The sequence below is a fragment of the Strix uralensis genome, chromosome 1 (assembly GCF_047716275.1).
Source record: "Strix uralensis isolate ZFMK-TIS-50842 chromosome 1, bStrUra1, whole genome shotgun sequence".
Lineage (NCBI taxonomy): Eukaryota > Metazoa > Chordata > Aves > Strigiformes > Strigidae > Strix > Strix uralensis.
In genome coordinates, this window is record NC_133972.1 from 3,979,238 (window position 1) to 3,994,012 (window position 14,775).

Sequence of the window (14,775 nt, forward strand, 5' to 3'; positions counted from 1 at the left end):
CTCACCCCATTTCCTTCCCAGCATTAATCCCTGCCCCTTGCGCGGTACCGTGGTGGCCTTCCAGCCCACGTGTGTCAATGACATCCATCTGCCCCCATCTCCGTGTCCACCCAATAAAAGGTTCTGGTGCACTAATCTGTTCCTTCAGATTACACAGCCAGATCTTTCTCCTAGATGCCTCCCCAGCCTGCATTTAGCAGATACCAACATGAAGGCGTCAGCAACGGTCTTCTGATGACCCACTGCTTAGTTGGGTGAGCTCCCCTCAAACTCCCAACCGCAAAACTCCAAGCCTGGGAAACAGGGGTACGGTGGCAGGACAGGAAGGAGAGCCGAGCTAGAAATATGTCTGAACAAACCCACATCAGGTGGGACGGGTCTCCTTCTGGGTGGGCAACCTCTCCACCCTTTGCCGGATTTGTGACTGTCCACAGACTGTCTTCTGGTGGGATGACTACCAAGAGAAGGTTGCCTTCTCTCAAGCCAAGCTTTAGCTCTGCAGCAATGTTCTGCCAGTCTGCAAATCTCTCTCCAAACAACAGCTTTTCAGAATAGCACACGCAGAAACAACTCCAGCCAGCCCCAGACTTCCATCACCATATACCCAAATCCCTCGACACACACAGACCAGCTGCAGTAGATACTTTTGCTGTTCTTGTTGATTTATTTACCTTCTTACCCAAGACGGTCTTCACAGTTATCTCCTCCTCACCTTTCCAACGTTCCTGATCATAGCCCACCTAGCAGACATGATGCTTGCTATGGTGAGCTGTTGGCTATCAGCCGTATCTTTACTACAACCTCCAGACCTTGCCTTCAAAAGAAACTCCTAAAATTTTATATAAAACTGGACCTGATATTTCCATACAGGGCAGCAGCGCTGCTTCAGTCCCCATCACCCCCAATTCCCCGGGCACATGTTACTCCAGACACAACAAGACCGTGCTCTTGCAAAGGTTAGGTCCAGCAACACCACAGACTCCCCAGGTTATCTGGCAAATCTGGAAAAAATCAGGAGCCAGAAAATGCCACGATGCTCACCCTCTTCTTCGATTCTGTTGCACAGCAACAGAACGGCGAGGGAGAGCACTCACTCAGTTTAACCATCACTTAATGCTGTTATCTTTTACATAAACACAGTGTGAAGGCACTCTTGGTTAAACATATTGGGTTGAAAACACAGAATTGTTTTCACTGCATTTTAGATAACTTGGCATACCTCCCTAAAGAGATCAGAACTCTTTCCTGTTTCTTCCTGTGAATTAGTCTCATATATTCAATATAGCAGTAAAAAACTCTTGCTGTAAGACCTATAGCTTTCTGAAGTGTCAGAAACATTGCTGGATTCCTCAGCAGAACTCTTCGTCTTCAACAGAAGGAAAAAAAAAATAAATAAAAATCAGAGTTTCCACAGAAACTCACTAAAATATCCAGAGTTACAGAAAAATCTTTGCACAATTAAGTTCTAGGCAGATTGTCTTGAAGCTCAGCCTCTGCCGCACTTGAGACTGAACAGACTCACCAAGCCCATCCCACAGCCTTTTGAGATGGAAATCGGAGCCTGGTGAAACCCAGCGCGTGGCACTGCTTCCCCACAGCAAGACACTCCAGCAATTTCTTCTGCAAAGTCTGGTGTTCATCTGCAGAGCAGCACAACCAACTTCTGCTCACCCTGCACGGACCGAAGAGGACACCCGCACCCACACGACCTGCACACAAATGGTGAGGCCTGAAGCTGGGGGAGAAAAATCCACCCAGGTCTTGCTAGCCATAGGAGCGGGGCAGTTCACTGCTCCAGCAGCTCTTTGAACGTCCTCACTCCTCTCTCTTCTCTCTGGCCTCACCTAAAGCTCTTTTTACTACTGGGAGTATGAGAAAGCGCTAGCTCAGCAAGGCAGAAGGCAACTCCTTGATCTACCCTAGAGGTGAGAAGGTGTTCCCATCTCATACCTGCTCCTTGCACCCACACCTAGAGAGCAGAATGTACCCAGCACTACTCTTCTTCCCAGCCACTCTCGCCTTGTGAGTACAACAGTTTCCAAACAGGACTGTAATGCCAAAAATATCAGCATCCATCCTGCTGCCAACCCCTGCATTCAAGTCCCACCAGCTCCTCTGTGCCAGGCAGTGTCAATAAAGGCACCAATCCAGGCACAACGGGCAAATAACACCTGGCTTTAGTGAAAGAGAGACGAGTCAAACACAGACTCAGTTCTGTAAGCAGGGCTGATGCCAAACCAGCATTCAGAAGTACTAACAACAGGCTAACGAGGGAAGAAAGATCCCCAGGGGATCTTCATGTTGTCCAACGGTGGGGAGGAGGAGGAGGACTCAAAGAAGAGGGTAAGTCTTGCAGAGGTGGGAACAGAAGAAGACACACAACCAGAGTGTGTGCTCCTCTGACACCATATACTGGGGACAGAGAAAGAAGGGAAGACAGATTAAACACAAGATGAAACCACAGCAAGACTGTCAGAAACCCTAATGAGAAGAGATGACAGCAAACCAGAGTGGGAAATCCAAAATGCAATTAGTGAGTGCCAATAACTAAGAGTGACACCTGACAGAGGACAAGGACAGTATATGGAGCTGGAAGAACCTCAGCAAATCTACTAATGTCAGTGAAACTAAGAAAACCCAAGCAACTTATTTTCCCTTCACGAGGGAGTAAAATAGCACGAGGACGTCATTTGAAGAGCAAAGGCTTACGATGGCAGATCTTTGGCAGCTCTCAGCCCCCAGCCTTTCTTCTCAGTGAGGATCACTTCAACATCTGCATGCTGCTTCTTCTGGAAGCGCCTGTTGGAGCAGTAGTCACCGTTTGGGCACCTGGAAGAACTAAGGGAAGGAAATGGAACAAATCAGTTCCCAGCAGGACAACGGCGATAACAGAAACAGCTCAGATGGGAAAAAAGATACCAAGGAACCATAATAAATTCAGTGTAAAACCTTCAAGTGTGTTTTGCTATAAAAAGCACAACCATCTGACTGTCAACATGCAAATGCAGACAATTTATTTCTGGAAGGAAGATGAAAACATTCAGAACGCGAATGCTGCTACACTTCAGAGTCGTACATTCGCACTTCTGACTGCCTCCAACCGCGCTTCGGCGGGACTAGAGTCAAGGCTGAGGAGCAGAAGACTCCGGGCATTTGTAGCAGGTTTTAACAGGAGGCTGCTACAGTCTAGTCTCCCGCAGAAGATCTACGGTCAGATTTAAACGCTGGTGTGTAGGTTCTGAAGATCACTCCACACCAGCCAGTGAAAACGAGAGCGCACAGACAGGTCACTGCCACCGCCAAGGGAAGTCTGGATTATCTGAGGGACTCTCCAGTCTCTCACAGACAACACTGCCCAACTCTGGCAACTCCTGAAACGCTGCTTACCACTCTATCATGAGCAGGCGATTGAGACAGTCTTCTCCACAAGCAACCTCCCCCTGAGCTCGCTCTTCTTTGGAGAGAGGAGGGCATTCGCACAGCATTCGCTTAATATCCCGGTGAGATTTGTTCTTCTTCCTGTTGAAGAGAAGTCGTTGAAATACAGGTTAGACAGCATCTGGGTATGGAAATTACTCCTCAGTCTTTATCAGTTGGTAGTGGAGGAAATTAATTAATTCTCTAGAAGCTAGACATATGGATTGATTACCTTTGGATAACCACAAGAAGGTACGGGGGTAACCACACTCGATTTCTGAGCGGGAAGGGATGACTTTCTGACCACAAAAGATGATTTCTCAGAAAGACATCCCAGGATATTTAACTTTTTTTTTTTTTCCTTCTCCTCAATGTCCACAATCCAAGTTTACTTTCAGTGCAGATGTGCGCATGGACACACACCTACACCCAGAGGAAGGACTAAAACCCTTTCATTTTGTTGTACAAATAAAGAAAACAATTTCCAGAAATTTCAGTCCTGCTCTTTTTAGACAGAGGATTTCTCACCACATAGCACAACTTCCAACGTTTCATTTAAAAGGATAAACTTTGATCAGCAGCTCACGAAACACTATATTCTGTGTAATCACATCTAATACCACGGCGACAACCTCCAGAGATCCCTTCCAACCTCAGCTAGTCTGTAATAGTCCGTTTGGTTTTGCTGATCCAAAAGCCAGGAGAAAACTTATATTCTGAAATACGAACATATTAGCTGAGCGCATGTACCATTTTAAAGCAGCTTTCTTTTAATAAAGCAAATTGGAGGGTTTAGCTGCTTAAATCTCTGGTTTTCTGTCAGGTAAGATGCTAAGAATGAAAACAAGAAAACCGTAGTTACAGAAAAGGCAGGGCATCAAAGGCATCTATTAATTGGTATTTTAGTTGCCATGAGATGATTAGCAAAATGCTTTGGAGCGTGGATCCCAGCAAGACAAAAAAAGGCACAAGAAAAAAAACTTGGATTGAAATAAATAGCAGGTTTGACCTGCATGTAAGCGGTCGATATTCAGACTCTGAATCAAGAACATCTTTCAGAACACGTTCAGCAGACAAAAAGCCATTTGAGCGAACAAAAGGCATGGCAAAGCCTCGAGTGTTAAGACCCCAACACCTGAGGCCCAACGCAGGGTGACGCTGGCCCACGTGAAGCGTCCCCCCGAGCTGGTGCCGGGCCAGGTGCCCTCGCTGCCGGTGAGCGCCGGCGCTCGGTACCCAGTGGGCTGGCAGGAACACCGCTACTCAGCCATCCTTGAGGAGCTGAAAAAGGACCGTGAAGTTAAACGGGCATAAATCATCAGAAGGCCTTACCACAGACTGTGCCGGGAATAAGAACTGGTTACACGCTCGTAAGGAGCTCTCACCTACGCGTTAAAGCCAGAGCGAGTATTTTCTTGGCAAGGACAAAGGCAGTTGAGCCCTGAAGTGATACTAATCATCCCTAAATCTCAGAAATAGATGATTTTATCTTCCAGGGATTATATCCTGTTCAACATTCCCATGCAAAAGGGAAAAGGATAATCTGCAGCCAACAGCTACCCTCTGATATTTCAAATTAGTCTGTTAGATCTAAAATAACTCATCTGAGATGACAAATAATTACACGCAAGTAACCAAAGCCTCTGGAAACACATTGTTTGTCCAAACCCTTTCTCACACCCAGACAGATTTCCCTGTGTCTTCAGAGAGGGAGTGAGCTGGTATTTGGGGACACTAACCAGACAAGATCTGGCAAGCCCAGAGGTGATGCTGCTATACTGCTCTGGGCTCTAATGTAGCTGCACCAACTTCAGATGAACAGTGGACAGTAGAGAACAAAGCAAAAAGCTTGGGAAAAAAATTAATTACTCTTAAAAACTACCACGGGTACAATAATAAGATGTTTACTTGGCGCTGATGCCAGTAATCCCACGTGTGCAAGTCCTGCCTGATGGCCAAATCAACACTAGACAAAGGGGATGCTGCAAGACGACCGAGGGTATAATAAATCATCCTCCCCCCACATCCCATCTTTCACCTCCTCTCATCACCAGGGTCTGTCTGGGCCCAATCGGAGGTTTCTGTTTAGAAGAAGGGGCCCGGGGAGGGGTTAAACACTTGCCCAGCATCATCTCCTTTAGGAACAGCTTTGCCAGATGTAGGGAATGTGACATCCTTCCCCCTCCCTCCAAATTATGCTAACGTGGCCATTAAAAAAAGCTATCACGGGACCAAATGTAAGTTAAAATCTGAAATTGCTATAGGCAAGGAAAAAAAAAGGTAAAAAATCAGTTACCTTTCTGTCAAGTATACATTCTCCTCAATAAGGTCAAAGTAGCAGGGCATCTTTCCTTGCTTGGCAAACTCCTTCCAGCGCTGGGGGTCTCTGAAGTCGTCCATGATACACAACCGACCCACCATGGAGGAGTCCTGTGGCGCCGACTCCACTTGCTCCCCCTCCAGTTTCTCCTTCTTCTTGTCCCTCAAGTCCACGTCGCTCTCGGAGTCACTCTCCAACTCTGGGCGTCTTTTTTTTGGTGGACCTCGTTCTTTCACATCGTTTTTTTCCAAAACCTTCACCTCCTCCTTCTTCTCCCCGCCAGGCAACGGCTCCTTGGTCGAATTGCTGCTGATCTCGTGTGCCTGCACTGAGCCTTTTTCTTTCTGCCCGGGCATCTGGCATTTACTGGAAGGGCTGGGAAAACGAGGCTTGCAATCATCATCCCAACGGTCATCCTCTTCGTACTCCTCGTGATCCTCTGTTAGAGAATCTGGTACTTGCCCTTGAATTCGGTCATAATTAACCGCAGGTCTACTAGCAGACCTCGCATCCCAGTAACCGTTGCCTTGCCAGTAACTCTGAGAGCTGCCGTACACCCCTGAGCCCGGCTGGTAAACGTAGCCCGAGTAAACGCCAAAGCTGCTATCTGGCTGTTGGTAGGTGCTACTGGGCTTCTCTGGCTGGGAAAAGTCCCACCCCAAACCACCCAGATCCTCCGTTGTATGAAAACCGTCCAGCCTGGAGAAGTCTCCGAGGCCTGACTGGTTAAGCCCACCCTTCCCTTGTCTACTGTCTGGCTTGGAAGAGCTCATCTGGTGTCGGGATTTATCGCTGCTCTCAAAACTCTCTGGCAGACAAAACGCCTGCTCATCCTGTCGGCCGATCGGTCTACCAGCAGACATCAGCTCCTTCAACGTCGTTCTCTCGTCCAGGTTGGGTTTGCCGTGGGAGTCTGCCGTTAGGTCTGCCTGACTCGTACTGTCAACGCCATCGCTCTGAGGCTGGCACACATCTGGCCGCAGCTCCTCCGTCTCCTTCCTGCTGAGCTCGGTAGAAGTTGCCAGACTCTTCTCCATCCCTCTAGGAGAACAACTGTTCTCCGCTTGTGGACCGCCTTTACTCACCACATTCTCTGACCTCTCTTCGTAGTAGGGTCTACTGGGCTCGGGTCGCTCGTCGTCCCAGTGGTCAGAGAAGCGTCTGTTGCCCTGGATACTCCGTAACACACCAGGGCTGGTCTCCTCCAACACAATGCTCGAGTTCTTTGGCACGACCACAACAGACTGCAGCCTCTTCCGCGGCACGCCGTCATCAGAATCCGAGTCCTCCGTGTCACTGTCTTCACTGCCCCCCTCGCTGTCGCTCTCCCCCGTGTCGGAGTAATCATCGTGGCCAGCGGGAACAAATTCAGCGGCGTTGCCGCTGCTGTCGCACGTTTGGGCTTGAGTTACCATCTCCGTTTCTTCTGCAGTGACAATGACATCGCAAGAGGGAAACAAGGCATCTGGAAAAGCCGAAGCCACCAAGGGCTCGTTTCCCTCGTCCTTCTCGGCCAACACGCCGGGACACCGAACTCTCAAATCATCCGGCCCAACTCCCTCGGTGGAAACAGCGCTTTCCTCCACTACCTCTCTGACGCGGTGCTCCAGCGGCACTTCCGAATAGTACGAATGTTCATCTTGGAACGACAGCTTGCCTTTTGCTGAACCAAGAGCAACATGTGGAGCATCCAACTCGAGCGTCTCTTCGGCTTCCGAGTGCTGGAGCAGCTCCTGAGCTCCATCCGGCGGCGGCACGTCCCATTTGGAAGAGACGCCTTCCTCTGGCGCGGGGCGGTCCAACCTGAGCCTTGGGGAACAGCCGTCCTGGGAGGGATCTCTGCTCGAGCTCTCCGCTGTCAGGCTGATTTTATGGGCAGGATGACCGTGCTCATCGTCACCGGCAGATTTTGAGTGCTCATCCTCCGTGCTCTCGTAATCGCACGTAACGGTCTGTGGCTCTACCTGCATGTCCAGAAAAGCCTCAGACGTAACTTTTAAATCTGCTGGTTCCGCTTCAATTTCAACTTCCGAATGATACAAAGCAGGGGTGGCGTCGTCTGAAATGTAGCAAAAAACTGGTTCTTTGGTTTTGTCGCACAGAGTCCCCTGATCATCCAGCTTTTTAAGTAGAGTTTTAGTATGATCTACATTCACCGTGGGCAAAGGGGTGGCTTCCCCTTGCTGCTGCGGGACCGGAGCCTCCGCTTCCCTAAACAGACTGTTGCACTCGCTGGACTGGATCCGAGAATCGTCGGGCTCTTGCTCTTGAGACACGTACGTGCTCTCAAACCCATTAGATGGCAACGGATACGACGGACTCATCTTCACGACAGGCGACGCTTCTGACCAACACAGGCTATTGTCAGCAGACACGGTGACATCCTCTGGTTTGGAGGCACTGGAAGTTGCCAAACCGTCAGCCCTACCCTCCGGGGACCCATTTACACTCAACTCCGTGGGGAAACACGTTTTTAACTGATCGTGCTTTATCTTTAATACAGTTTCCTGTTCCTTAACACTGTCGTGGCATTCGTGTCCTAGAAGTTCCTCGGACTTTGAGTTAGCAAAACCCGCTTTCGATTCGTCTGCCTTTTTAAAAGCGGGCGAATCGTTTAACTGATTTAATGGAGAAAGTGTCTTTTCCCTTTCAAATTTTTTCACAATGGACACCCTGATCTCATTGCTTTTTAGACAAGAGGTCTCTAAATCTAGAGAATTAGACTGCTGTTTTATTTCGTCGATCGATTCTGTACAACAGAAAGAACTCTTAAATTTATCAGGCTTTGGTGTGGGGGTCTTTGAAGGGGTGGACTTATAACGGGAGGAATTCACATTACTGTCGGGCTTAGAATGGGATGTCCCCTTTCGATAGCCTAGCTCATCAAGGGGAGAGCACCTTTTGGTTACTTCACTTTCTGAAGTCCTTTTTGAATCTCTATCTGCTTTTGAAGAAGACCTTCCTCTCCTTTCCACGTCGGCGTAAGACGACTCTATTTTGCTGTCCCTGTCCGACTTAGAGTAAGAAGTCCTCGAGTCTCTGTAGGAGGAGGAGGAATGGGACGACGTACGCCTCGAGTCGCTCGACCTGGAATGTGTCCTCCTGTACTCGTCCTCCGAGTCTGAGCTCTCTCGCGCCCTGCTGTCTGCGTACGAACGGGAATATCTCGACCTTTCCCTGTACGGGGAGCTCCGATGGTATCTGCGGTCGGATTCGTAGTAGTGGGACCGCTCCGACCTCGAGTAGGAAGAGCTGGTCCGGGAGCCCCGATCGGATCGGGAACGAGAATGAGATCGGCTTCGCCTCCTCTCTCTGTCTGACCGAGAGCGGGAGGAGCCATACCGCGAATCTCTTTCTGATTTTGAATAGCTCGAGTACTTCTCATCCCTGTCCGACTTGGAGCGCGAGGAGGACTTCCCCAGGTCGTCACCTCTGAGGGACGTGGAGCTTCTTCTGGGATCTCTCTCCTTTTCCGTGCTGGATATCTTCAGCTCGTGTGACCGCTGGCTGGAGGAGGTCCTCACTGAATCTTCATCAGACTCGGAGCCCAGCAACGTGCCGTCGGACTGGGAGAACTTCCTCTTCGACCCCTGCCTCCGGGAGCACAGAGCAGCACCCTTCGAGCCGTCGGAAACCTCATCCTCCTTCCCAATATGGGAATCTTCCTTCTGCGGAGTTATTTCCGTCTGCTCGGGCACGTTTTGAGTTACACGTTCTTCCGAACCGCGCGACACCGCATCCTGCTTGACGTCCGGCTCCAAATACTCCTTCGGTACTACGTGGCACGGCTCCTTCAAGGCGGGGACTTCAGCTTCCCCGGGCGGTGACAGCAACAGCGTCGACATCAGCACGACCGGCAGCTGTGGCAAGGCCGCGGCGGCAGGAACCAGCATCGACGCTGCCGGCGACGCCGCCAGCGGAGGGGGAGGCGGGGGAGGCGGCGGCGTTGAGGGAAAGTCCGCGGCCAGCGCCACCGGTTCCGTCACCGGGGCCACAACCGGCGGTGGCGGCGGTAGCGTCGCTGCTGTAGCTGGTGGCGGTTTTGCTGTGACATTAAGTAAATGTTTTTTAAAATGGATCTTCCCTAATTCTACCTTCGGTTTTGGAGGTGAAGACTCCTCAGCTGAACCAGCGGCATCCCCCAGGTCCATTTTACTTTTGGGGTTAAAGTCAGTCTGAAGGGGTACTGCTGGGGAGTTCTGAGTTTCATTTTGTTTCTCGTTTCCGAGACCAGTCAGAAATCTATTCGGTAAGGTTTTCTTGGTTAAACTAAAGCTGAAAGACACCTTTTGTCTTCCTTGCTCCTCAAGGTTAACCTTTGTTTTGGTGCCTTTGGGCAAAAAGCGACTGGAAGCAACGCCTTTGAACACCGGGCCTTTGATAAAGCCAGCCTTCTGCACAGTTTCAGGCTTGCCCTGCAAAAGAAAAAGGAGATGCAGTCAGAGGAATCGGGGTTTGGGTTTTTAACTCTGTTTCACAGGCACACTGCACAATTTTCTTCTACCTGGTGAATTTTTCATGACAATAAAATAGAAATCGATACCCTGGGCTGGAGTCTGGGATAGCACAGCCGCGCTGCCTTCTGCGCCTGGCGCTCTCGTGAACAGAAGCAATTACCCCAGTCATTTCCAGTTTGGAGCAAAACCTCCTTTGGGGTTTGGGCTGAGGCTTTTTAACTGACTTATTAATGACCAAACTGAAAGTCCTTTTTTCATTTAATTCTTAGGATTTTTAAAAAGTGATAGGGTTCAACATTTAAAGTTAATTGAAGAGATGGCACCACTTTATTTGTGCTGTTGCTGTGGTCCCAGGCTACAAAATATCCTTCATTTTTAAGCTTTTAAGTGCATTTCACGTCCCAGAAGACTGCACCTGCATGCTTCTGGTTTCAGCATAAATCAGACTACCCAGAATTACAGCAGCAGTTTTAAGCCCCGTCCTTTCCCACCTCCTGCCAACAGCCTTATCTCAGTCATTAGTAATTCCTAACAAGTTTCCAGGCTCAGGTGTAGATCAGTTTTAATATAACAACCTCCAAGAATTCCCATCAGGACCCAGCCGTGCGTGATGACTCTGTCACCTCCAGGCCAACCGACTGTAATACACTCCACGTGCATCCCACCAGCAGCTCTCTGCTGTCTCCTGCCCAGGATCTCACTCACCACCTTGCAGTGAGGACCGTGCTACAGCAAGTCTGTTCATTTTCGATGCTAAATGACCTGAAAGTCATAACCTCTCAGATATTAAGAGCTCCAGATCTCCACAAAGAAAGCTGCTGTGCCAGCACACGCAGCTGAACCCTGGCCTTGGAAATGGAGCAAGTCTAGAGCAACAAAGCCCCTTCAACATGGCAACCTCTTACTTTACAGGATGCATTTATCCAAGCCCAAGATTAGCAAATTTTCAGAGCATAAAGCACCGTATGTTTACCCATCCTGGCATTTCTCCAACTATTTTAAAGCTTAGGGCTCGTCTATGCAAAAGCTGTGTCACAGGAGCACAATCCCTAAAAGATGAATATTGTGGCACTGTGGTAAAAGAGGGTTCTTGTCAATAGTCTTTATCCCCATAAATCCAAATTCCATTAGTGTAATTACATTTTGTGTGAGAAGCATAACTCTAACAGAAACAGCAGCATAAAAAAAAATTGTACGGAGCTGGGTTTTCCTCCCATAACTGTTGCATGAACACATCTTTGGCAGCAGCAGCGGTTTCCTGCAACCCACTGTGAATTATTACGTATTTTGTTATCCTTTAACTTTTGTAAAACAATGCATAGCTGCTCAGGCTAAAGGCACCACAGTAAATTATTAAATAAGACGTTGGAGGAATGGAAACCCCATCCTATTCTGTTTGCACCCTTGGACATCATATATACAAAAATATCCTCACTTTTGATGAAACACATGGGGTTATATTTTAATTGTGAAAACCATGTCACAGTCTCCACATGACCAGTCTTGACTACCCAACCCAGCACCGTGCACACATTTATCTTCACCAGCACATGATTAGCTGCATTCTGGAAAAAAATGGGTGCAAAAAAAAAAATAAAAATAAAAATCACTCCTTTTACATAGGTTTTATTTATAGGGGTGCCATTTCATGGATGCTTTTAAACGAGTGCCATGGTTAAAAGGGCACCCAAGTAGTAACCTTGAAAAAAAGTGCACGCCCAGACACTTGTCCAGCTCTGAAACACACTCCTCTGTCCACAACTGTCTCACAGCCATCTCCAGAAAGTCATGCTGAAAATACTACCCCCGTTTTCAAAAGAATCTACACATCAGAAGTGATGCAGAGACTAATACAAAAAATGTATATAAACTAATTCATGGAAGAATAAAGGACAAAATCAAGTGTCTGGCCCAGCTGGTAGGAGTTTCTGCATGTCTGACTGCTACTGAGACCATCCTCCTGTAGGGTGCCGGGCTCAGCCCTCTGAAGAGCAAGAGAACATAATTTTTTGGGTTTGCTGGGTCAATGATTACCCCTGCGTGAACAGATATGCACACCTTTTTACCCCTGACCTCTGCATACGTCTAACGGAAGAAGTCTCCACAAATCTGAACCCGAATTCTTATCAGAGACTGGATTCACCTATTATACCACCTACATATTAAAAAGATAATATATATTTTAAAATATAGTAAATACAGTGCAGCAGCATTCAAGAGTTTTCTTCCTTGCTAGAACTTTTGTGAAATTATTTTATGTGCAAAATTCAGTTATGGAAGCGTGTCGGTTTTGATCAAAATCCTTCTAACTTCAAGTGCAACAAATCTGAAATCCGAGCTCACATGTGAATAATGAGGTTTGGATACAGCCACCTTTTCACGAAACACAGCACCTGAGGCAAAAAAAGGAGCTGCTAAACTTCTATTCCTCCCCTCTTGGTAGCCCATTCAGCAGAGATGATACATTTCAGAACAAATGTTTCACCCTCATGTGCTCACGCTTCCAGGCATTTTTTTTCTTAAATAACACCAAGTTTAACAAAACATGACTTACAGATTTTTAAACATACTCCACAGGTAGCTTTTGAAATTTAATAGGTAGCAATTACTGGCAAAAGCTCTCCAGTAGGAGAGGAGTTCTCCTTCCTTTAATGTTTTACAGAATGAGAACATTCCCCAGAACGTTGCTGGGGGTATTTTGCAGAAAGAAAAAAGGTGATAGAAGCTCACTGCATATTCAGCAGACACACACGATTACTGAAGGAGCGGCGCTCCTGCAGCTCTCAATTTGCTGGGAACGTAGGGAGGACACCCAGTATGTTCACCAGCACCACCAGAGCAGATACGGTCCTACAGCATCAAAAATTATTAGCAGCAATCGTTCCTACGCCGGGATATTATAAAATGTTCCAGTCCCTCCAAGTTCTCTCCTTTCCCCTTAAATCCATTGAGTCACACACAGCAAGACTGATTTTTTTTTTCCTTGCAGATGAAGTCCTTAAAGAATCATCTCACGGTGCAGAAAGCAGCATCTACCTACACCCAATGACTCAAGGGCACCATCGTGCTCTGCTATCGCATTCCTCCGTGTAGGTGGCAGAAGTGGTATTGAAGGTGTTTCCCTGCTTTCCTGGATTTAACCACTGAACTAGAGGCCCCCCAGAACTTTGTTTGCTTGATCTGGACTCGAGAACTCTATAGGTCAAACCAACCAGGTTGGGCTAACGCGTGTCTCGGGAGCTACATCAAGAAAGGAATCGGTTTTACTCACCTCATTTTCTTCTTCTCTATTGCAATCCAGCCGAGAAAACATGCAAAAGAAAACATAAAAAGAAGGTGTAAACATCAGGCAGAATCAAGAAATGCAACATCCGAAATCTGGCACTGCAAACGGGACGGACCCAGGGACACAGAGTGAGGGTGACAACCAACCCACAACTAATCCTGCTGCAAGAGGAGGCCCTACCAACGTCACCCAACACTCAGGCAGACATGCCGACCACCTCTGAAGGGGAGCACAGCAGAGTTTTGAAGCTCAAGAATTTCAACACTGAAAATCCTGCATGGACTTTGACAGAGCAAACCTTTTTTGAGCAAACTGTTGGCTTGGTGTTGTCTTCTGCGGGTTTGCAAACCAGCAAGAACCTTATTTCAACAGGCACTGCAGAGGTGACACATATAAAAAAAAAAATCTCGAAAATGAGATGTAGGAAGCTAAATTTGGTTTTCTTTCGATTTTACTATTTTCCTTAGCGGCCCAGAAAGAGTGAAAAGTATCTGCCTCTCTCACGGACAGAAATTAAAGATACTTATGAACACCTTACTGCTGTATGACCTGCTACGGATCTGCAGCCCGGCTATTGGCCATGATGGTTAGACTTTATTAATCAGTACTTCGACAGCTAGCCGCTCAACAGTGAATTCATCTGGAGCATCGCCTTGGTTCCAACCAAACCTGGCAACACTGAGCCAGCGGGAAAGTCCAACTTTTCTTTGCTTCCCTAAGTTCTTCACTCCGATACCACGAGCAAATTAATTTCTCCTACAAGGAAGGAGAAGGACAAGAACACGACGACTCTCTCCTTGCTTTGCTCGATACCTGGGAGAGTTTCAGCGAGTTTCTCGGCCCCCAAAGAAAAACTGCAGAAGCAGATGTAAAACTTTCAGCAGTTACCGATACACCTTAACCGAGATGTCAACAGCTCATCTGTCTTTATCTGGTATTTCCTCTACTAGAGGTCCAAAAGCACTCTCCAGTGCTCTAACTTTCACGTTTGCATGCAGACAGCCTTTTCCTTGTCTACCTTGTAGATACATGGGAAGTTTTCAGCTGGACTTTTGCTAAATTTTATCAGTTTTTGAGCCCTAATTTGGTGCTGCTGTGGTGACACGGTGAAAGATTTCTTGCAGAAAAGGTTCACGGCTAATCGAGAAGTATCAGTTTCTGGAAAAGAAAACCAAAGCTCTCGGTTTCTGTGTAACCCAGGCAGGGAGCCACAGTGGTGACAGCACAGCAATAACCACCTATTTCCCCATTTAAACCATCATCAACAGAGAATTGGGAGCAACCTGCTAGAAAGA

The 14,775-nt window shown here is 47.7% G+C and overlaps 1 protein-coding gene across 1 annotated transcript in view; it reads right to left on the bottom strand.

Annotated features, from left to right (window-relative positions):
- The window catches only part of SETD2 (SET domain containing 2, histone lysine methyltransferase), a 69,766-nt gene that overhangs the window by 41,008 nt on the left and 13,983 nt on the right, over window positions 1-14,775 (bottom strand). Inside the window, exons 2-5 of the mRNA XM_074870002.1 lie at window positions 13,466-13,481; window positions 5,714-10,152; window positions 3,388-3,519; window positions 2,710-2,838 (exon numbers count right to left, since the gene is read on the bottom strand). Of these exons, the coding sequence (XP_074726103.1) occupies window positions 2,710-2,838; window positions 3,388-3,519; window positions 5,714-10,152; window positions 13,466-13,481 (4,716 nt within the window). The remainder of the gene's footprint in view (window positions 1-2,709; window positions 2,839-3,387; window positions 3,520-5,713; window positions 10,153-13,465; window positions 13,482-14,775) is intronic.